Raw genomic sequence first — 24,945 nt, forward strand, 5'->3', positions numbered from 1 at the left:
GTACAGGCCTCGGTGTAACTCTCATTCCTTCGACGATAAACTTGAATCTGACCATAGCAATAAGGCACCTCTGGGTTTGTGGTATATGGCCAAAATACCACTGCTAAGAGCTGTATCCAGGCACTCCGTGTTGATTCATGCTTAAGAACATCCCTTATCCGTGGTATATATTGGTCATATACCACACTCCCTCGTGCCTAAATAAAACACACCCATAATTGGATGTGATGGAATCGTCTTTCTGAGCCGATGGATATGACACTCGTGTGTCAGTCACTATGGTTGTTTTAATAATAATTTACAAAGAAATCAAGCCTCTTCTGTTTGACCTGTGTGTGGAATGATAGATGTTGTGTCTACACTGGATGAATGATGTTGGCTGTTTCATTTTCCTTTGACAAGTCTAACATGTAGACCTCTCGGAGCTTGTAGCACAGACATATGGGATTACTTAGCAATTAATAACCAGACATTATGTGGGAAACATACAGTTGAATGTGATAAAACATTATTTCGTGGCAACTTGAAGCCATAAAAAGGTGTCCGACCACATGTTGTGTGACACATTTCTCTCCAACAGTTGTCCTGAACACAGCTGTGTTTGTTCCATTCTACTGTGTGGTTTCCTCACCAGTCCATTGGTATAAAGTGGTGTTGTTCACTCAGCAGGAGAGTACACAGCGCTCCCTTCTCCCTTTTCTCTCACCCCTATCCCCCCTTTTTGTTTGGGACCAGTTTTTAAAGACTTGTCTTTTTTAGTGTCTGGTCAGCAGAGAGCCTTGGACAGATAGAGCAGGCTGACGTGCAGAAAGGGACTGGGATGGGGAGGCAGCATTGTGTCGCCTCAACAGGGAGATTGTGAGGCGTGGAGGAGGGGAGGGGATATTTCTGAAGGACTGAGGGGTGGAGGGGGAGGTGGTACACAAAGGCTGCCCCAGGGTGTGGAAGGAAGGGGGACAGAGGGGTGGGAGGTTGAGGGGATGTGGACGGAGCAGTCACATGTACATGACAGTTGCTCGGGGACTGTTCTTGGTCTGACTCTCCTTGTTCACAGTGCGTGTTGTTTCCCCACAGCCTCATGGACAATGTGCTGAGTGGAGACTCCATGACAAGGACAGAGTTACTTTTTTATGTTTGAAGGTGGCCATATGGTGGCAGAGGAGACTGGCATTAGAACTGCTGAGTAAATGGGAGAAAGACTGGGTCTGTGGTGGTGGTCTGGCCAGGCAGCCCAACCCTGGTGGATCTAAATTCTGCCTGCTCAGGAACTAACTCCCAGTAGTCCAACCAACCCATTAAGCTTTTGTTGTGGTGAAGAAGCTGTGCTTTCATGGGGTGCTGTGCCCTGTGCATTTAAAAAAATATGTAATAATCCGTCCTCCCTCCCTTTAATTTCCTCCACTGGGGAGACTGAAAGATGGCATTGAAGACAGCCTTTATCTCTGTCTTACCATTTATTTCTCCACTTCTCCCCCCTGAGATCAGCCTGCCTCCCTGCCTTGGTGACCGCACTCCTGCTGGATGGCTTGGATACACTTTTGAAATGCTAAAACTGGTCTTTGGTTATGTCTGTCAGGGGAAAACACCATAAAGAGATTGAGTAGAAGGGATTCAATTAGCAGAAAAAAGAGAGGCCACTAATTAGTTGATTTATACTCATAGATCCTTCCCCTTACCAACTTGCCTTCTCAGACCATCCTCCATTGAGCCTTCTAAAACCTTTACATGCATTTTCTATATCCAATTAAAGCGCCTCAGCTTTTCTTCCTCTACTTCCTGAAGTGATGTTATAAACTAGCTAGACTACTTTTATGTTTAATGTTTATTGTTAATTTTTATTGTTCATTTCACTTTTAATTATTATCTATTTTTAATTTGTTTTAATTTAACTAGGCAATTTTTATTTAACTAGGCAAGTCAGTTAAGAACAAATTCTTATTTACAATGACGGCCTAGGAACAGTGGGTTCAGTTTCAGGGGCAGAACGACAGATTTTGACCTTGTCAGCTCAGGGATTCGATCTAGAAACATTTGTTTCCCATGCCAATAAAGCCCTTTGAATTGAGGGAGAGAGAGAGAGCAATAGAGAGAGAGAGAGAGAGCAATAGAGAGAGAGAGCAATAGAGAGAGAGAGAGAGAGAGAGAGAGAGATCGCTATATCTCTGGCAGACTTGCTTGAAAGCATAATTAACCACAAGGTGACCTTGAAATGTACCACTACAGACCTGCTATTGGATGGGCTCCCACCTTACAGCAGTAGCCATGGTGATGACATCTCAAGCAAATAGGTGAATTCAAACATGTAGGCCTAAGCATCTTGAACATTATTATTGAATGCCTTTCAGGGCTAAGATAACGTCCAACGCTAAGTCCCTCTCAGAGCAGCAGACAGACACAATAACCATTCACGTCTCCAGCCACAGGCAGCAGCCTGATACATTTACCCCATTACAGCTTTAGGATTTCCACATTTTCATGGAGCATTTTTACTGCAACTACCACTTTGTACTCCCCATGAAAGGCCTGTGATGTTGTTTATCACACATTACTGTCACCCCACCCAGTCTCCTTGAGCTGCTCTTAGGACTTCCTCCCCTCTACACACAGAGCTCAGAGCTGCAGCTTCCAAAGCCCTAATAGAATAACGATTCAGTTGGTGGCTATGAGCCAGATTCTTCATGCTTTTACGCTCAGTTTTTAGTGTGTCAACGTATCTGAACTATAAGCTTGACTCAATATAGGAAATGTGTAGCTGAGTTATAGAATCTTTCAACCCCTGCTGTAGATCTGGCCTCTGGTAGCTACATTAGAGTAAGCAGAGCTTCTGTCCTAGATCCCAGCGTGGCTACAGTATAACTATTCTGTCCTAGATCCCAGCATGGCTACAGTATAACTATTCTGTCCTAGATCCCAGTATGGCTACAGTATAACTATTCTGTCCTAGATCCCAGCATGGCTACAGTAGAAGTATTCTGTCCTAGATCCCAGCATGGCTACAGTAGAACTATTCTGTCCTAGATCCCAGCATGGCTACAGTAGAACTATTCTGTCCTAGATCCCAGCGTGGCTACAGTATAACTATTCTGTCCTAGATCCCAGCGTGGCTACAGTATAACTATTCTGTCCTAGATCCCAGTATGGCTACAGTATAACTATTCTGTCCTAGATCCCAGCGTGGCTACAGTATAACTACTCTGTCCTAGATCCCAGTATGGCTACAGTACAGCGTGGCTACAGTATAACTATTCTGTCCTAGATCCCAGCGTGGCTACAATATAACTACTCTGTCCTAGATCCCAGTATGGCTACAGTATAACTATTCTGTCCTAGATCCCAGCGTGGCTACAGTATAACTACTCTGTCCTAGATCCCAGTATGGCTACAGTACAGCGTGGCTACAGTATAACTATTCTGTCCTAGATCCCAGCGTGGCTACAGTATAACTACTCTGTCCTAGATCCCAGCGTGGCTACAGTATAACTATTCTGTCCTAGATCCCAGCGTGGCTACAGTATAACTATTCTGTCCTAGATCCCAGCGTGGCTACAGTATAACTACTCTGTCCTAGATCCCAGTATGGCTACAGTATAACTACTCTGTCCTAGATCCCAGCGTGGCTACAATATAACTACTCTGTCCTAGATCCCAGTATGGCTACAGTATGCTGTTACATTGCACAACCTTCAATGTTATTTCATAATTTTTACAATTCTGGCAAATTAATTGCTGTCTTTGTTAGGAAGAAATGGTCTTCACACAGTTCGCAACGAGCCAGGCGGACCAAACTGCTGCATATACCCTGACTCTGCTTGCACTGAACGCAAGAGAAGTGACACAATTTCCTTAGTTTATATTGCCTGCTTACATGAATTTCTTTTAACTACATGCAGGTTAAAAAAATATATACTTGTGTGTATTGATTTTAAGAAAGGCATTGGTGTTTATGGTTAGGTACATTGGTGCAACGACAGTGCTTTTTTCACGAATGCGCTTGTTAAATCATCACCCGTTTGGCGAAGTAGGCTGTGATTCAATGATAAATTAACAGGCACCACATTGATTATTTGCAACGCAGGACAAGCTAGACCTCTGCTCTGTATTACCGGTCGACCTCTGCTCTGTATTACCGGTCGACCTCTGCTCTGTATTACCGGTCGACCTCTGCTCTGTATTACCGGTCGACCTCTGCTCTGTATTACCCGTCGACCTCTGCTCTGTATTACCGGTCGACCTCTGCTCTGTATTACAGGTCGACCTCTGCTCTGTATTACAGGTCGACCTCTGCTCTGTATTACAGGTCGACCTCTGCTCTGTATTACAGGTCGACCTCTGCTCTGTATTACAGGTCGACCTCTGCTCTGTATTACAGGTCGACCTCTGCTCTGTATTACAGGTCGACCTCTGCTCTGTATTACAGGTTGACCTCTGCTCTGTATTACAGGTCAATCTCTGCTCTTTATTATCGGTCGACCTCTGCTCTGTATTACAGGTTGACCTCTGCTCTGTATTACAGGTTGACCTCTGCTCTGTATTAACGGTCGACCTCTGCTCTGTATTAACGGTCGACCTCTGCTCTGTATTACAGGTCGACCTCTGCTCTGTATTACAGGTCGACCTCTGCTCTGTATTACAGGTTGACCTCTGCTCTGTATTACAGGTCAATCTCTGCTCTTTATTATCGGTCGACCTCTGCTCTGTATTACAGGTTGACCTCTGCTCTGTATTACAGGTTGACCTCTGCTCTGTATTAACGGTCGACCTCTGCTCTGTATTAACGGTCGACCTCTGCTCTGTATTACAGGTCGACCTCTGCTCTGTATTACAGGTTGACCTCTGCTCTGTATTACAGGTTGACCTCTGCTCTGTATTAACGGTCGACCTCTGCTCTGTATTACAGGTCGACCTCTGCTCTGTATTACAGGTCGACCTCTGCTCTGTATTACAGGTCGACCTCTGCTCTGTATTACAGGTCGACCTCTGCTCTGTATTACAGGTTGACCTCTGCTCTGTATTACAGGTCGACCTCTGCTCTGTATTACAGGTCGACCTCTGCTCTGTATTACAGGTCGACCTCTGCTCTGTATTAACGGTCGACCTCTGCTCTGTATTACAGGTCGACCTCTGCTCTGTATTACAGGTTGACCTCTGCTCTGTATTACAGGTCGACCTCTGCTCTGTTCTAATGATAGTGATAAGGAAAGGGATCAGGATGATTTGTGTAGGTACAGTTGTCCATACCAGACATTCCACTGTCCTCTCATAGCTTGAATTCCTTCTCTCTACTGATCTAAATCATCCCTAGACTGGACCCATGCTTCTTATTCCCCTCAGCGAGGTCCACTATCAGTGACCTCTCTCTGGCAGCCAGGATCTGCCAGGATCACTGACTGACTCACTGCAGTATGACAGGCTGAGGCGGGGACAGGGACCAATGGCTATGATGCTAGATAGAAGAATGTTCTGCAATCTGTACCGTGGACCAGATGCCCCTTTTTTCATGCTCAACATACACCTGTCAGTGGTTTAGTACAGCATACTGTATGTTTATGCGTTGGGATTCTGTGTTAGTAATATAACACAAGTCTGTCACTACTATAGCCAGACTGTCTTCATGAGTGTGCCACAGCTGAACAGTAGCCTCAGTAGTGGTTATGTGTGTATGTAGAACATGTTAGAAGGGGGTCAGGCCAGAGTAAATAACAGTTACATTTCAGTGGACAGAGAGGACACGCCCCCTGGGACATATTGACATTTATGAAACACTTGTGAAGGGTTTTCCCAGGGGAAGGCTAATTACAATAATTAATATATATTAATTGACATTGCTGTGTTCTTGTGCAGAACTCCACCCACCCCCACCCTCCACTCTCCACCCACTCCATTTCTGGAAGAGAAAGAGCTTGTGTAAAGTAATGGGGCAGATGTCTGTCTGACCGTGCGTCTGCTTTCATCAAGTAGAACAGTAGGATGTCAGAACCAGATCTACAGTATGTACATGACAGGTCATTTACCATTTCTAGCGTGTTGGCTGCAGACTGGACAGGACAGGACAGTTGGTATGTGTTCATATGGTATGGTGGTTATTATAGAGTAGTCTGGCTCAGGAGCGGTCAGTTGTCAGGAGTAGGAAATTACTTTTTAATACCAGACTAGGCACACTCTCACTGCTGCGGATGTCTAGAAAAAGCCTCTTGGCAGAATTTTCCCCGTCATTAATTTGGACAAAATATTTACTGTGCATCACAAGGCAAGCCTTACATTCTGGTTTAGTTTTTCCAGACCAGGTTCCTTTGTTTTTTGGGGCTTTATTCCACTCTGCTGGAGTCTGGTCATGCCCCACTCCCCAGACCCATACTGGTGCCTTTGAGGCTTTGCCACAGGAGTTGTGGTTCCTCCGAGACTGAATCACATTCAGTTACCATAAATAAGACCTATAACTATATCCCTTTATGCATGCATATGCACACACACACACACACACACACGTCGCACACACACACGTCGCCCATACACACATGCACACCCTCACACTATCACACTGTTATGCCTTTGTGCCAAGTTATTACACCTTAACTTCTTGGCATCGATGGAGACGTGTTGAGATTCTTCACTCAGACATTACCGTTGAACCATTGACCAAACGCTGTAGCTGAAATTCCCCCTCAACGCCCAGCTGTCCAGAGATTTGTTTCAGAATGTGTTTGGCTGAACATTTAGAATAGCTAGGAGCTGTTACGGTCATCAGCTCAGCAGACAAATACTGAAACGTAACACGGCTCTAAACAGTTGAGCATATCTGTCTCTGCCATCTTCTAAATAACATTTAAAAAGCATTAGGTGTTTTCTGGCCTCCCTGACTGTCTGGCAGCCCTTCAGAGCTTTCTCTTGTTCTTGGCTCTCTGCCTAAGTGCCATACTCTCTGTGGCGGGCTGTGCCAGCTGAGCGTACTGGTCATGCCTGTCCCCCTCATCCTCCTGTCCCCTCAGACCCCCCTACCTCATCCCCTCACAGCGTGTCACAGGAACAGAAATACTGCCGGGAGGGAGGAGTGTGCTTGACCTTGGGGAGAGAGAGCACCAATACTGCCCCTCTATCAAGGTGTCATTGATCGTCCTGTAGTGAACACTGGCCAGGTCATGTCAGATAGATATAGGATACCCTGAACCAGCTACTGTACACCGCAGCATTATGTAGTGGTTAAGAACGTTGGGCCAGTAGCCGAAAGGTCGCTGGTTCGAATCCCCCGACTGGGTGAAACATCTGTCGATGTGCTCTTGAGCAAGGCACTTAACCCCAATTGCTCTTGTAAATTGCTCTTGATAAGAGAGTCTGAAAATGACGAAAATATATTTTTTTATTCAGCCCTCTGCACTTTTACAGTCAGTATGGCTAGAACACTACCGGGTATAATTGGCTAGAACACTACCGGGTATAATTGGCTAGAACACTACCGGGTATAATTGGCTAGAACACTCCCGGGTATAATTGCTAATCCCTGAAAGATATTTGTATTTTTTGTCCATTTGTTAAATCAGTCCTATGAATTTTCCTTTTGGGAATATTTGTTCTCTATCTACCAGTACATGAGAGCAGAATTCAGTGGAGAGAGCATTACGGTTGTGTTCAGTCAGAGAAGAGTTACTGTGACTGTAGTACTGGGGTTGTGTTCAGTCAGAGAAGAGTTACTCTGACTGTAGTACTGGGGTTGTGTTCAGTCAGAAGAGTTAGTTCTGACTGTAGTACTGGGGTTGTGTTCAGTCAGAGAAGAGTTACTCTGACTGTAGTACTGGGGTTGTGTTCAGTCAGAGAAGAGTTACTCTGACTGTAGTACTGGGGTTGTGTTCAGTCAGAGAAGAGTTACTCTGACTGTAGTACTGGGGTTGTGTTCAGTCAGAAGAGTTAGTTCTGACTGTAGTACTGGGGTTGTGTTCAGTCAGAGAAGAGTTACTCTGACTGTAGTACTGGGGTTGTGTTCAGTCAGAGAAGAGTTACTCTGACTGTAGTACTGGGGTTGTGTTCAGTCAGAGAAGAGTTACTCTGACTGTAGTACTGGGGTTGTGTTCAGTCAGAGAAGAGTTACTCTGACTGTAGTACTGGGGTTGTGTTCAGTCAGAGAAGAGTTACTCTGACTGTAGTACTGGGGTTGTGTTCAGTCAGAGAAGAGTTACTCTGACTGTAGTACTGGGGTTGTGTTCAGTCAGAGAAGAGTTAGCTCTGACTGTAGTACCGGGGTTGTGTTCAGTCAGAAGAGTTAGTTCTGACTGTAGTACTGGGGTGATGTTCAGTCAGAAGAGTTAGGTCTGACTGTAGTACTGGGGTTGTGTTCAGTCAGAAGAGTTAGCTCTGACTGTAGTACTGGGGTTGTGTTCAGTCGGAAGAGTTAGCTCTGACTGTAGTACTGGGGTTGTGTTCAGTCAGAGAATAGTTAGCTCTGACTTTAGTACTGGGGTTGTGTTCAGTCAGAAGAGTTAGTTCTGACTGTAGTACTGGGGTGATGTTCAGTCAGAAGAGTTAGCTCTGACTGTAGTACTGGGGTTGTGTTCAGTCAGAAGAGTTAGGTCTGACTGTAGTACTGGGGTGATGTTCAGTCAGAAGAGTTAGTTCTGACTGTAGTACTGGGGTGATGTTTAGTCAGAAGAGTTAGCTCTGACTGTAGTACTGGAGTGATGTTCAGTCAGAAGAGTTAGCTCTGACTGTAGTACTGGGGTGGTGTTCAGTCAGAAGAGTTAGCTCTGACTGTAGTACTGGGTGGTGTTCAGTCAGAGAAGAGTTAGCTCTGACTGTAGTACTGAGGTGGTGTTCAGTCAGAGAAGAGTTCGGTCTGACTGTAGTACTGGGATGGTGTTCAGTCAGAAGAGTTAGCTCTGACTGTAGTACTGGGGTGGTGTTCAGTCAGAGAAGAGTTCGGTCTGACTGTAGTACTGGGGTGGTGTTCAGTCAGAGAAGAGTTCGGTCTGACTGTAGTACTGGGGTGGTGTTCAGTCAGAGAAGAGTTCGGTCTGACTGTAGTACTGGGGTGGTGTTCAGTCAGAGAAGAGTTCGCTCTGACTGTAGTACTGGGGTTCTGTTTTAGTTACAGCTGTTTTAAAAGCACCTGTCTCTGCTGAATGAATGATATGCATATCTCCTATACCCTGCATTACTGTTGTCCCTGGATCAGACCTGTTTTCTCACCCTTCCACTGGCTCCAATCAGAGCAGTTATTAATATACATGTAAATGCAACGTTTGGGAGCTTGTTGTCAGACAGACATAGATGGTTGGAGAGAGTGACAGCTCTTCTGTCTCCCCACCCAATAGTCTGAACGTCCCTCCCATCTTCCTGTAATCCACACAGACCCATCATGACAGGCTGCTTCCTCTAACAAGGCTCTCATCAGTTAGTCAGTTCTGTTTCAGGGAATGTACATGACTAATAAAGAAGATGAACTGTATTTACCCTCCAGGAATCAGATGAGGTGGCCCTCGTGGCCCTTTGTGAATTTGACAGGTTTTATGAGTGTCTAATGACGTGTACTAGGGCAGCTTGACAAGGGGTACAGGAGAGCCACAACTCATCCTGAATGGAGTCACTTGGGCCTCGACAGAAAATTCATTGTTTTCCCATTTTCTCATTTTCCATTGTGCGGCTGACATACTTTATCAAGCTCACAATTGAAGACAGTGTTATAGGCCTTCCCCTTTGGGAAACACCTTGCTTGTATGTTCATGGTCTTTCCTCACATTTAGTGATGCACTTGAGAAAATTGCAATAAGAAGGAAAACCACTTCAAATAATTGAAAGGTATATTTAATTGAGCTCCTCTTCCCCCTGACTTACCACATGCCCTATCACACACCCCTCACCCTCACCTCCATGTTGTCATGCTTCCATCTGGATCGGCCCTGTGTGGAAAAAGCCTGGAGCCAGAGGGGGAAATACTGCTGCCATTGTTTTTTGCTCCAGACTGTGGCCCAAGAGCAGGATGGGCCCCAGCCTCCCAGAGGAACACTGTCCTGGGCCGCTTCACTCCCAACCTGGCCTCCATCGCCAGGGGAGCGCCAGGGATGGCTTTCCCAGCTGACAGAGTGAGGAGCTGGGGCTGGTGCTCCTGGCCTGAGGGTCTCCTCTGTGTCCTCTCCTGATGAGTGATAAGGATTATGCCAGCACCCTGGAGCCTCTACTGGCACCCTACGACCCCCCTGCTGAGTACTAGCTAGGGCAGCATGGTTTGAGTTCTGTCACCTGGATGTCTCACATCCAGACAGGCATCACATCAACATTCTGCTGAAAGGCTAAGGCCAGGATAATATTGTGATGACCATGGATGTTGTTGTTACGCTTAGTTAACATGAATGAGTGACATACTGTATGTGGCAAATTACATGAGAAGCCATTTTAACACCTGTAAACACACAGTACACACTAGTCTCTGTCATATCAACTACCCAACACATCAACCAAAGGAGCTAGACTTCTAGACGGTTCATTTGGGGCGATAGTAGTGTTGAGTTTCAGCTGTGTGTCTAAACCCTGAGGTAGGACTTTTAATGTTTGCTTCAATAAAAGTGGCAGTAATTTTAATGGTGGCTACATTTTTCGATCGGTTAGTGATACCTGCTTTTTTAAAGCGCTACAGTTGTATCACCACAATAACGGTAGCACTCTGTTTGGTCAAATGAAACAAAGGGAGCAGGATGAAAAGAGACCATTGAGAAATCAATCCTACTGTCCTCCTCCTCCACCCAGCCTCCCTATACGCACTCACACAGGGAGCCTTAATCCTGGCTCTCAGCGGTGTAAACGATAGCCTTGTGTGACATTAAAAACAGGCCCCTGATTTGATACAACTGGCAGAGTCATTTACACTGTGCATTCCAGGGTGGGATCCTAGCCATGAAACGACATTAAGATTCTGTTTCACTTTCCTGCCTGTAATTTCACCTCATCTGCAGGGCACAGGGTACCTGTCCTGTCTTTTCCCCCGTATTACTCCCTCTCTATTAGCCTGGGAATGTATCACATAGTCTTTAATCTAGTGGTATCTGTATCCTCCTTTTCCTGCCTCAGTTGGACCCATGTTCTCTTCATATTTCCTGTTTCTCAGCTCTTTAGAAAGCTCTTCCTATTCCTATTGCCTCTGTACATGCTGTCATTGGCTGGTGTGGTGTGGGCACAGTGGGTAAGGGCATTTCTCCCAGTCTCCTCCCAGCCTCCCCAGGGCCACAATCCTGCTGTTATCTCAGCCGTAAATCCCCCTGCAGTCCCCTAATCACACATTAATGGGCTGGCTGATAGGGAGAACCCCGCCACACTGTGCCTCGCTCTACCTGTATTATATCACAGCCGTAGCTCATATCACACTACAACTCCACAGCCCTCCTCTGCTGGAGGTCTGGAGGGACAGGCTCAGATTCTATAACAACATGGCCGACCCTTCAACTTTAACATCACTGTTTATGAGTTGATAGACCTTGAATGATAGTGTGAATTATGGTGGTCTACCCGTTATTACAGGTTTAAAGGGTAATGACACACACACACCTCGCTGGGTCATTAGGTTCCGAGGTGAGATTAGTTATGACCTGTTAAGGTCATAGCATTATCATATTTAGCTAGAGGCACAAACATGTCTATCATTGTCCCAATCTGGCCCAGAGGACAAATGGTAGTGACAACAGATCTAAATGTGCCTGTGTTGCTTCACTGTCCCTCCTGTAAGGTCTCTGGGGGAGAGGGCAGGCAGGCGGCTGGCTCTCCTCTTCCTCATTCCTTGCCAAGGCAGCAGCAGTGAAAATGACAGGAAGCGATGTGAAAGGCATATTTCCATTTCAAGTTAGGGAAGTCACTGGAGCTGAGCTTATTATACAGATACTGTAGGATCTTAATTTGATCACTATTTTCTTGCTGAGAATTTCCTGCAGTAACACGGTTAAATGATCAGTATTTCACTTTTCATGTATCCTACTTTTGTCCAGCTAATAGCCTAACCACTGATCAAACAACATTATGGACTAAGCATTCAAATCCGGTTGCTGAAGGATTATTTTACTACGACAATACTGGTGAAATTAAGATCTTACACCTGTAGCTGCTGGGTGATACTTTTTAATTCTCTCTCTTTTTCTCAATTCAATTCAAATGGCTTTATTGACATGGGAAACATATGTTTACATTGCCAAAGCAAGTGAAATACATAATAAACAAAGTGAAATAACTTATCTGTCATGGTTTGCAGATAGAGGTCTTGAGTATGGAGCGAGAGATTCAGTGATGAGATTTCTTCCTCTTGCTTAGAAATCAAGATTTCCATCTTCATCACCCGAGTTCTCTCATCTTTCATTTGGTCAGCGACTTCAATGAGTTCTGCTGATTTGTCATCCAACTTAGTCATTGTGTTCATCATTGATTGTCTTTGGTCTGTAGAATTTTGAGTAGAACTGTGTTACTCTCAAATTGCGCGCTCCTGTTTGTAGATAACTCAACAGATTTATCTAGTTTGGAGTGGACTACATCGTATTTAGTTTTGGCTAAATCGAGTTGTTCCTGGAGACAACGGTTTTGTTGAAGAGTTTGTGCTCGTTCATCGTCATCGTTCATAAGTATTTGCAATTACTTTTAATTGTTCAGATTTCAAACGCAGTTCCTCGACTAGCAGAATGTTTTCATTTCCTGCTTTTGTCAATAGTTTCACAGTTCTCTCCACCTGTCCCCTCATGCTAGCCATGTCTGGTACTGTGGTATTGGACCGATGCCACATTTTTATGGCGATACATCAGTGCAAAAGTGGGGAGAACCGTCACAAAGCCTGTGTTTGATGGTTGATTTTGGAGAGCGTTCGCAATTTCGGCTGTTTTTTCGCTAATGGCATAATTAGGGTTGGTATATAATGATTATTCCTACCTGGGTAGGCTATCTGGGTATTACACTTTAATTAACCCGAGATGATGCTTCATCCAGGTTAATAGGAGAAGATTAAATGTGTCTAATTTGATTGGAAGAACATTAAGGTATGTTCAACAATTTAATTTATTCAATTGAATGAGACGATAATCCATACATTCTCCATTGATTGGATATCATAAGTGTAAACAGTAAATCAAATGTTGGGAACATTCAACACTGGTGCACTTCTCCCTAAGGCCGAAACCACATGGGATTCCCGCTGGGGCGGGGCTTCTGTCAGTACTGGATTACTGAATGGTTTTGCAAAAACAAATTTTACTTGATTGATCAATTTAATGATAAATCAGACCTGTATAGGCTATTTGGGAATTCAACTTTAATTAACCTGAGAAGTTGCTTAATCTAGGTTAGTTTGGAAAAAAGTAAACTGTAAGCTTCCTCGCGTGTAGACCACGGCACATTTTGTTGTTACCGTGTGTTCCGGTTAAAACATCGTAAAAAAAAAACCCGGAAAGGGTTTGAACATAATATATTATGAGTAAAACCTTTCCATCTCCAAGTGCTGCATTTTCAGGCACAAATGAGGGTTTAGCTTGCATGCTAAAGCTAACAAGGGAAAATAGCCATTTTGTTTTCTTGTGCTACATTGAAATTCCTCCGCCTTGCGGAACGGAAGTCCCTCCCCGGGTAGTTCCGTTTGATTTCAGCATGTGAAATCATTGACCGCTGAAGTGTGCCTACTATATTCGTTCATGAAGAATTATTCAGGTCACACTCAAGTCATTACTTATGGTGTCCAGACGGATATCAATGTCTTATCCAATTGAACTAATAAGTGTAAATCTGGCAATTTACATTCTGAAATAGATATTTTAAATAATATCCAAATTGATGAGTTTTCTAAATAAGACATTTTAAGGGAAAGGTTTTTACTTATAACGTATTATGTTCAAACCCGGCAACAACGAAATGCACCGTGGTCTACTCACGAGGAAGCGCAAGAGAGACAGAGATATATATCGCTGGTCAAGCTTACATCTCCTCATTTCAATCTGCTGGCTCTTTGTCCTCGCTCGAGAAATTAATAATGACCGAGCCTACCTGCGTCTGAAACGCGCCAGGCAGAAATAGCGGCCAAACGCTCTATTTCTCAGATTTCTATAATTAGCTTTCTCAGCCCTCCTCCTGAAATGTATTCACTTCCGTTACCCACTGACTACGTCAGGGAACAACACGGTGGCGGGGAATCTGCAGCACACACACACACAATAATGCTTGTCTTTAACACTCCAAAAATGTGTACAATAACTTGGTATATTATGTCATCTGTTTTTCAATTTTATACAGGCTGAATCAAAATGAAAGCGTCATTCTATTTTAGATTCTGGTCAGGGGGCTCCAATAATGTTGTGTCTTTGGCTATGCCGGATTAAGTGATATGACATGCTATTCTATAAAATAATTTATCCATAATTAATATTACCTGATTGAGCTAATCATGTAAATGTAATTAACTAGAGAGTCGGCCACCACAAAATAATATTTATAGAGCTGTTATCTTCCGAATAAACTCTTAAAGACCTAGTAATATTTTACATGAATAGCAGTCAATATTAATTGTCATCTTAATTCAGTCTCATCTGAAAGTTGGAAATTCTTGGTTATCTTCACGAACCCTGGCTAACAAGTTGAATCAACAATACAAAATTGGGTTTAATTATTACACATGCACATATTTAAATCATAACTTGATTACAAATTACGTCATAACGGAAAACGACCCTAGCGGGCGGAACAGATATGACAGCTGGTTACACAAAAGAAAAGGGGCTGGGTTTGAGTAAAAGCGCGGGAAGACTGAGGAACAAATGGCAAAGCTGTGCTATCGTAAATACAGTATCTTATGCATTCTAAATTATCGCCCATTTGGAAAAGGAAAATGCAATAAATATTTACTCTGAGCTGCGCTTCGGTAGGTTGGTGGTAGATGGAAGGCCGGGTTGCCAAACCGAGTCCTTTGTCCTTTGAAGAATGTCTCTGCTGGTAAATTGAATACGTTGTAGTAACGTCATTGGATGGTAGACGGGATACTCTGTCTGTTCCTTCCTAAGCCTCGTTTGCAGCGGCTGTTGCTAACTCAACGGCTAGGAGGTATCACTTCTGTAGTGAATAAGAGTTCAAAGTTCATACCATTCGCAATCAAAGTTCTTATCTTAACCATTCTGACATCGGACCGTCGTCCTTATGTCCTCGGTACAGGAGGTTACATTGTCGTCAAGGCTTTATATAGGAAGGGAGAGGAGGGCGTGTTTGAAAAGTTTTATAGCCCATGTCTCTTCATAAGGTCGGGCCACTGATTGAGCAGAGCACTACCTTATGAAAACCCAAATCTCACATTTTAGAAGCTAAAATCACATTTCATCCCATCACGAATAATTTTATATTCAAAACATTTAAATTGAACAACAATTCCATGTGAATCCGATAACTCTGATGTGTAGACTTTCCACTGTAGTGTTTATGTCATCTTATCATTGATGAGAAGGTCTCAGATGACAACTGAACTGACATCATATTCATTAAGTAGCACCGCATATGTTCAATTGGTCGGATTACCAGAATATAGTTCACCCCACCCACCTTCTGATGTTCCCAGAATCTCTATGTTAACCAAAGGGTTTTGCAAATGTAATATCAGTAGGGTAGAGAGAGGAAAAAGGGGGAAGAGGTATTTATGACTGTCATAAACCTACCTCCAGACCAACGTCATGACAACAGCTATTTTCAGGTCTCACCAGAAATGTTTGAACGGGTTCATGTCCAGGCTCTGGCTGGGCCACTCAAGGACATTCAGAAACCTGTCCTGAAGCCACTCCTACATTGTCTTGGCTGTGTGTTTGCTGTTGGAAGGTGAACCTTCACCCCAGTCTGAGGTCCTGAATGCTCTGGAGCAGGTTTTCATCAAGGATCTCTCTGTATTTTGCTCCGTTCATCTTTCCCTCGATCCTGACTAGTCTCCCAGTCCCTGCCACTGAAATAAAACCATGCTTACCCTTAGGGATGGTGCCAGGGTTCTTCCAGACGTGTCGCTTCAGTCTTGGTTTCATCAATGTGTAAGACAGGACAGCCAACTTTATATGAATCAATAATATGCAGCCTTTTACTAGTTTGTTTTGTATTATTCCCATTGAGAGAGAAACACCATAGGAGTTACTCAGAGACTACTGGTGAGCAGAGAGTGTTTGAGGAAAGGTCTAGTAGACTGGGGCATGTTAGATCAGAAGGGGTTCAGACTGCTCTCTTCTCTGGGTGGATCTGGTAACAGTTACTGCTGGGTTCGTTGGTGTGTTGGTCATTACCAAGGAACTTTTTAAGTTAGAGAGCAGGATCATCACAGAGGATTTGAGTGTTTTTTAATTACCTCCATGTTGAGCCCCAGCCTCCCTCAAGCTCATCTCTAGTGTGTTAAATGTGTGTGTGCATGTGCGTGCGTAGGGTGTGTATGTGTTTGTGTGTGATTAGAGTAGAGTGTGTGCCAGAAAAAGAGAGTGTCAAAACAAAGAGAAGAATCTAGCCTGAGGCACCAATCGATCAGATGCTAGCAGCAGAATTCCCAGAAGCCCACTGGTGAAGCTGTGGATCAAATTAGTTCATCTCACATTCTATGTCAGGAGAGAGGAGAGGAGTAGGGGAAGAATGAAAGGAGGGGGGTAAGATGAAGGGAGAGGAGAGTAGAGGAGAAGAGGGTGGAGGAGAGAGGAGGAGAGAGGCGAGGGGAGGTATCCTTAAGAAAGAGCTGAATTGGCTGCACACACACACACACACACACACACACACACACACACACAGTGTTCACCCCTGGGGAGGGATTAGTGACGCCACCTCCCCCTCACCAAGGTGTCTGTCAAACATCTTTCCAACACTAATACTGTGTAACTGATATGTGAACAAACATACATGCACATGCACGTTCACACAGATGCTAATGGCCTCACTCACATCTCACTTGAATGCCTTTAGTCCAAGCATGAGTATACTCATGTTATCTTCCATTCAAATATCCCGAAAACAACTTGTTATTAAAAACATCAGATCAATTCTAAGCCTTAATCAAGAAGATTGAAAGTGAACTGCAGCTGTAAACAGCCAGGAAGCAAGGAGAGAAAAACACTAACTACCACACAGCTCTGTCCCACAGTTTGGCCAATCTAAATGGTTAATAGTACACCCTCAAACCCCTTGCTTCGGATGGCTCTAAATTAAGCAGGAAATAAATCAATGGGGGAGGGGAGAGCAGGCAGATAGACTGCAGAGCTCTTCAAAGGCCTGTTTAATAAAACATACTGGCATGCCTGTGTTCTCTGGTGAAGGGCTGTGCTGGTTGTTGGGCGGCGGCAGAGTCTTGGATGTATAGCCTAGCGAGGGGTGTTAGCGTACCGCTTACCCCTGATTATGTGCTGTCTGACCAAAGGGCTAGGCTGCGCTAGCCTGGTTAGCCACGCTGTCCTGGTTAGCATGCAGGCTGCAGGATCAAAGGGCTGCGATGGGAGCAGGTTACTAATGGTGGATAATTAGGAGTGGCTCAGACAGAAAGATGCAACGGTCTTAAACATCTGAGACGGACGCTTACATGTTTTACAGTGGGCTTCATAAAATGTGAGATGGAGGAATAGATTAGCTTTTTGCTCTGGATGTGGGTGTTTCTCTCTCTCTTCTCTCTGTATCTCTCTGTAACACCCACACACAGACATGCAGTAATAACTCCCTGAGCATCTCTTTAGAAGTGAAACTCTCTAATAATTACAGTAATATCCACTCATCAGTAAGAAACCAGTGTAGGAATTAGAGAACGACCGATAATTGACCGAGCCGATATGTTGGGCCGATATTGGCCTTTTCAAGTCTATCAGCTATCGACTCTTCAGCTTTCCCGATAGACCCTCTACGTAGCAGAACTGCAGCAGTAGCAAGCTAGTTCACTCTTAAACAGAAAGGTGTAGTATTGAGGGATTTATGAATTGACACAATGTCCAAAATCAAACTCCTGTTGCAAATATGATTTTATTGAATTCACTAATAAGGCTCATGTTGACCTGCCCAGACATGTTGACCTGCCCAGACATGTTGACCTGCCCAGACATGTTGACCTGCCCAGACATGTTGACCTGCCCAGACATGCATGCAATAAATAAGATAGCTAGTTAGCAGATAGCTATGTGACCTGTTAGCAGATAGCTATGTGACCTGTTAGCAGATAGCTATGTGACCTGTTAGCAAAGATTATGATAACTAACCTTTTTACGCCAATAAATGACATTTATCCAGCCGGTAATTTGTGTGACCAGACCTTCTCAAATAGTACTTAAGTACTCTGGCCTATATCATGTCCTTCCATACAAGCGTGACATGCTGAAGTGATGCTTCTATGCAAATGTTGTTGATCGGTAGGCTAATATAAGTCCCAAATGGAAGTCAAACATATTGTTTGTCACCTGTAGCACCGTAGACTGCACTGATCAGCCAAAACAAGCTCAATAATTCAATGCATGCACACACTCCTACCTGTATTGTGAATAGGGCTATGCTATCTTCATTTGCCCAATTCATCAAGAGATTTACCATTCAAACAACATTATTACCATTATGTTGGTGTATAGTTAAATAACAGACAAAAAGTCCAATCTATTGTTTGATTTTAAAATGTATGCATTAATGCGTACACGGCTGTCTGTGGGAAATTCCATCATCGGAATTTTCAAATGTAATGGTATTGACTATCGGCATAAAGTATCGGCCTCCTTGACTCCCAAAAATCGGTATAGGCATCCACCCTAACAAATCCATATTGGTCATTCTCTAGTAGGAATTACTTTCACAACACTGTTATAATGATATTGCTTCACCTTACTGCCTCATTATACAGACTTCACTATCACCATTTCCTCCTCCACTGTGGACAACCAATATTCCACATAAACATGAACAATAAAGACATAGTAGAAACAACATAGCACCATAATAAAGTCTGTGGTAAGGGAGTGACAATGAGTGAATGGGGTATAGTGAGTCTACTCTGTATTTTTGGGGTAGCGTGTTAATGATGTTCCATTGGCTCCTCTCCCTGTTTGAGTTGTAGTGGTTCATATTGACCCGGCATCGCCTGCCTCCAATTCTGCTGACTTCCCTCATGGCCCACCGCACGAAGATGCTCTCTCAGCACCATGTTCTAGGGGGAATGGGGGGATGAATGGGGGATGGGTGGAGTAGAGAGGGCACAGATGAGGCAGTGTGGCAAGTCCACGGGATGCTGGGTTAATTAATTGTGGCCCTGTACCACCAATTAGTCCCAGCTCCCTTTAATTGGTGCTGAATGGGTTCCAAAGGCCGATGTGGGGAGATACGGGGTGCAGGGTTGGAGACACACACAGACGTGCCATCTTCTATCCCTCAGGCATTATGACACCATGCTCATTTGCATTTAAAGCAGGTCTGATAACCACAGCTCACTGGTCTCAGAGCAGCAGTAAAGACCTGACATGTCATTAGCAATTATAGCCACTGGCTGCCATGTTGCTGCCTCATGTATTAGCTTCTAGTGGGTTCTACTGGGTCTCTACTGATGTGGTCCTGTGTGGCTCGGTCTGTAGAGCATGGTGTGTGCAACACCTTGGATTGTGGGTTCTGTTCCCACTGCTGCCATCCATTCATTTTGATAAAAGTTTCTGCTAAATGGATGTTGATTGACACAAAGCTGTAAGGTGTGTCTGTTCTTGCTCTTCTTATCTCTCCCCCTCTCATTTCTGCCTCATGTCTTTGATGTGGGAAATGACAGGGGTACATAGCTGGAGCATTGCGTTGCTCAACAGGAGACATTACTGTATGTAATGAAAGGCTTTAAAGGAGAAGTTACTGTATGTAATGAAAGGCTTTAAAGGAGATGTTACTGTATGTAATGAAAGGCTTTAAAGGAGATGTTACTGTATGTAATGAAAGGCTTTAAAGGAGATGTTACTGTATGTAATGAAAGGCTTTAAAGGAGATGTTACTGTATGTAATGAAAGGCTTTAAAGGAGACATTACTGTATGTAATGAAAGGCTTTAAAGGAGAAGTTACTGTATGTAATGAAAGGCTTTAAAGGAGATGTTATTGTATCATTGCTCAGCTCTTAAGGACAAGTTATTGTAGCATTGCTCAGCTCTTAAGTTACTGTATTATGTAATGACAGTGTGACATCACTCTGATACTGGTTGTTGAACTGCTCTCTGCTGCTGTGCGTATAATCAGCACCTGTCTAGGATTACTTACTTACATAACCTGCTACCGTTTCTCTCTGTTCCTATGCATCACAATTAATTTGTTGTCGTGTCATCTTCAGAGTTACACATACACATACAGATGATGTAATAGTGTTAAGGATAGTGGTGGAAAAAGTTCCCAATTGTCATACTTGAGTAAAAGTAAATCAAATTTGATGTAATTTGTCACGTGCCGAATACAACAGGTGTAGAACTTACTGTGAAATGCTGAATACAACAGGTGTATAAATTACTGTGAAAGGCTGAATACAACAGGTGTAGAACTTACTGTGAAAGGCTGAATACAACAGGTGTAGAACTTACTGTGAAAGGCTGAATACAACAGGTGTAGAACTTACTGTGAAAGGCTGAATACAACAGGTGTCGAACTTACTGTGAAAGGCTGAATACAACAGGTGTAGAACTTACTGTGAAAGGCTGAATACAACAGGTGTAGAACTTACTGTGAAGGCTGAATACAACTGGTGTAGAACTTACTGTGAAAGGCTGAATACAACAGGTGTAGAAATTACTGTGAATGGCTGAATACAACAGGTATAGAACTTACTGTGAAGGCTGAATACAACTGGTGTAGAACTTACTGTGAAAGGCTGAATACAACAGGTGTAGAACTTACTGTGAAGGCTGAATACAACAGGTGTAGAACTTACTGTGAAAGGCTGAATACAACAGGTGTATAAATTACTGTGAAAGGCTTAATACAACAGGTGTAGAACTTACTGTGAAAGGCTGAATACAACTGGTGTAGAACTTACTGTGAAATGCTTACTTGCAAGCCCTTAACCAACAATGCAGTTTTAAGAAAAATAAGAGTTAACAACATATTTACTAAATAAACCAAAGTTTAAAAAAGTAACACAATAAAATAACAATAACTGAGGCTATATACAGGTGTTACTGGTACCGAGTCAATGTGCGGGCTACAGGTTAGTCGATGTAATTGATGTAATATGTACATGTAGGTAGAGGTAAAGGGACTATGCCGCCCTAGAGCTTTGGACTAGTAATCAAAAAGTTGCACATTCAAATCCCTGAGCTGACAAGGTACAAATCTGTCATTCTGCCCCTGAACAAGGCAGTTAACCCACTGTTCCCAGGCCGTCATTGAGAATACGAATTTGTTCTTAACTGACTTGTCTACTTAAATAAAGGTAAAATAAATAAAGATAATGAACAGAGAGTCGCAGCAGTGTAAAAAAAGGGGGCCAATCCAAATTATCCAGGTAGTCCTTTGATGAACTGTTCAGGAGTCTTTTAGCTTGGGGATAGAAGCTGTTAAGGAACCTTTTGGTCCTAGACTTGGCCCTCCGGTACTGCTTGCCATGCGGTAGCAGAGAGAACAGTCTATGACTAGGGTGGCTGGAGTCTTTGACAATTTTTTGGGCCTTCCTCTGACATCGCCTGGTATAGAGGACCTGGATGACAGGAAGCTTGGCCAAGGTGGTGTACTGGGCCGTACACACTACCCTCTGTAGTTCCTTGCAGTCGGATACCGAGCTGTTGCCATACCAGGCGGTGATGCAGCCAGTCAGTCAGTCAAAGATCAGTCAGTCAAAGATACCTTCATAGAAAATGACTCAAGTAAAAGTGAAAGTAACTTTCACTACTTCAGTAAAGGTATTTGGTTTTAAAAATTAAAAGTATAAATGATTTCAAATACCTTATATTAAGCAAACCAGGCAGCACCATTTTCTTGTTTTTCTTATTTGACTGATAGCCAGAGGCACACTCCAACTCTAAGATATCATTTACAGTGAAGCATGTGTGTTTAGTGAGTCTGCCAGATCAGAGGAAGTAGGGTTGAACTGGGATGTTCTCTTGATAAGTGTGTGAATTAGACCATTTCCCTGTCATTCTAAGCATTCAAAATGGCTGTCAGGGAAAATGTATGGAATACAAATGACATAATAAATATAAAAGTTGTCAAAAATATAAATATTATAGAAAAGTACAGAACCCCCCAAAACGCCTTCAGTAGTACATTCAAGTATTTTAATTGAAGAACTTTACAGCACTAGTTAAGGATAGGGGGTAAAGAGTCCTAGCTGGCCTGTTGACCCCTAAAATATAGTGTTCTCAACTCTCTTTCCTCTTCTCTTCCCAGGATCCCGTCTGCGCCAGGAGGACTCCCCACCCCGGATCGTAGAGCACCCCTCTGACCTGATCGTGTCCAAGGGGGAGCCCGCCACCCTCAACTGCAAGGCGGAGGGGCGGCCCAGCCCCACGGTGGAGTGGTACAAGGACGGGGAGCGGGTAGAAACGGACCGGGACAACCCTCGATCTCAACGCATGCTGCTGCCCAGCGGCTCCCTCTTCTTCCTACGTATCGTCCACGGACGACGCTCCAAACCGGATGAGGGCTCCTACGTCTGCGTCGCCCGCAACTACCTGGGAGAAGCTGTCAGCCACAACGCCTCGTTGGAAGTAGCATGTAAGTGCAGCTCATGTTGGGGCTTTTCTTATTTCCTCTTGGGCCTCTGGGCCTCTGGGCCTCTGGGTTCGGTGTGAATGGAAGAGAAGGGGGTTTAGACTGGAGCTGGGGTTGAATATAAGACTCCAGTTTCCTACTCTATTTCCCCCTCAATGTGCTCATTGAGTTGGATAATCTCACAGGAGATGGTTCAGGATGTGTTTGGCCCATTTGCCTCAGTAGGCCTGGGGAGGCCTGGGGGCAGATTGGCCCGAGCATCCCAGGGGGGGGGGGGGGGGGTGCTCCTGTAAAGGGCCCTTGGTAGGGGGTCAGGAGCTACAATAGGAAGAAAGTGCTTTCTGTTGTCCTTCTAGCTCTGGTGTTTGTCAGGGAGATGGATCAGAGTTTTTATACACAAACCAGTGTTTGGTCATCTTTTAGTAGAGAGAGTTACTTACCTCAGTTGTGTCCTTGGTTGTAGACTAGACTAGTGGAGCTCCTCTTTATTGCCTGCTAGACGGTCTTAATGATGGACCTGCTTTGATGTGGAGGGGGCATTCCATCATTGTGAGGGTCAGTGACGACGCTGAAAGGTTTGGGACTAAAAGCTTTCAAACAAATAGACATTGAATAATATACAGTACATAGAAAGAGGACGGACACCGCTGCTTAGTCATTTCACTCTTAGCATAATGATTGTTGCTCTGTGTTGACAAATTTGTCCTCAAGGCTGGTTGGTTTCTGAGGTCAGATCTTAGACATGTTATCTGTACTGTGTCTCTACTGGCTGGTCTGAGGTCAGCTCTTAGACACATTATCTGTGCTGTTTGGAGAGGGAACGTTGAGAAGAGGATCTCAGATATCAACCGCTTCTCAAGCATGTCTAGGAGCTGTCACCAAGGCCCTCATTGTAATCTAATCGAAAGAGAGGGGTTCGGGGGATGGGCGGTGGTCTTTTTTAGGGTGCTGGTGACTGGCTGGGGCTGGAGGGGAGGATCTGATGGTGTGTAGGGAAGTGGGGATGAATACTAAAGGCCACATGAGCAGGCAATATACATTCTGTATGTCAGCTGTGGAGTTACTATACCTTCTTAGTATTTGGTTGTGGATGATGTGTATAGTTATAACTCTTGATGTACCATCAGGTGTGTACTACAACAGAGCAGTATTTCAAGATAATTGAAATAGCCATAATTAAAAAGATGAATAAAAAATGATTCAATTGTTGCTTTCAAGGCCTCTGCCTTTGAAATGAGAGAGCCTGGTACCATGGGAGGACCATGGGAATATAGTAGCAGTGGGTTGGTCACAGAAGACCGCAGCTGAAACCATACCCTGTGTGTTGGTGGTGGTGGGGACAGTGTCATGTCCTCATCTCTTAGATCTCACCCCAGAGTCAGGCTCTGCTGCCCCAAACTGATGACTGTTCCTCTGCTGTCTTTTATTCACTCAGGCACTCACCCTGCATGGTTAGAGGCCTGCCTTCAGAAAGACTGAAGGCCTCCCAATGAATACATCAAATAGAAATATCAAGGAAAATAAACAGAGAGTCAAACAGGGCCTCAGTTTCCATAAATTAGAATGCTAAAAATATTCCCCCCAAAAGTGGACGATATGGGATATTTATTTCAGAGGTGGGTTCTTCAAGTAGAAGAACAAGAGGTTTGGCTGGAGCAGGATGGTAGCAGGACTGGAGCGGTGCAGGCCAGAGTAGAGACAGTGGCTGGCCTGGCCCTGCCCACAGTACTGGGCTGCTTATTCTGGACCAGGTTCAGAAGGACCCATAATGACAAGGTTCTGAGAGCCCTCTCTCGCTGTCTCACTCTGTTTCTCTGACCCCCATTCTCTACCACTCACACTCCCCCACATATCATTTTGTTGTCGGAGCAGCCAGGATAGAACGCTGCAGGAGAGAGAAGGAGAGAGCAGAGAAAACTAAGCACTGAGCTTTTACAAGACCTTGTTTAAACTTCAGGACAGGGACAGAGTAGCCTACGTGCCATGGCCTGAGTATACAGGCCTTTTAAAAACATTATTTGGACTTTGTATGCTTGTGTTTGCTTAAAAATGTTAGCCGAATCTCAAATGTATCCTAGTTTATCCATTTGACATTTTAGCGTTTTATTCCAAGGATTTTTTGGCTAATTCCACGGTGAGTTCATGAAACTCCAGAGAAGGAAGTTAACGCATTAACAGTGTTTACTCTACCAAGCTCTCAGAGCCCTGCAAGAACACTGTTATTCTGACGACCTGGCTTTTACAGTTCTCCTACACTCGAGCGACTGTAAACATAAGTTACAACAAGTCATGTTTTGCCAGGTTGGGGCGAGCTA

General features: G+C 44.1%; 1 protein-coding gene across 3 annotated transcripts in view; it reads left to right on the plus strand.

Annotated features, from left to right (window-relative positions):
* Positions 1-24,945, plus strand: part of robo1 (roundabout, axon guidance receptor, homolog 1 (Drosophila)) — a 384,177-nt gene that overhangs the window by 84,910 nt on the left and 274,322 nt on the right. For all 3 annotated transcript variants that reach the window (XM_031791145.1, XM_031791146.1, XM_031791147.1), the window contains exon 2: positions 22,307-22,633. In XM_031791145.1, the coding sequence (XP_031647005.1) occupies positions 22,307-22,633 (327 nt within the window). The remainder of the gene's footprint in view (positions 1-22,306; positions 22,634-24,945) is intronic.

The sequence above is a fragment of the Oncorhynchus kisutch genome, linkage group LG15 (genome assembly GCF_002021735.2).
Source record: "Oncorhynchus kisutch isolate 150728-3 linkage group LG15, Okis_V2, whole genome shotgun sequence".
Lineage (NCBI taxonomy): Eukaryota > Metazoa > Chordata > Actinopteri > Salmoniformes > Salmonidae > Oncorhynchus > Oncorhynchus kisutch.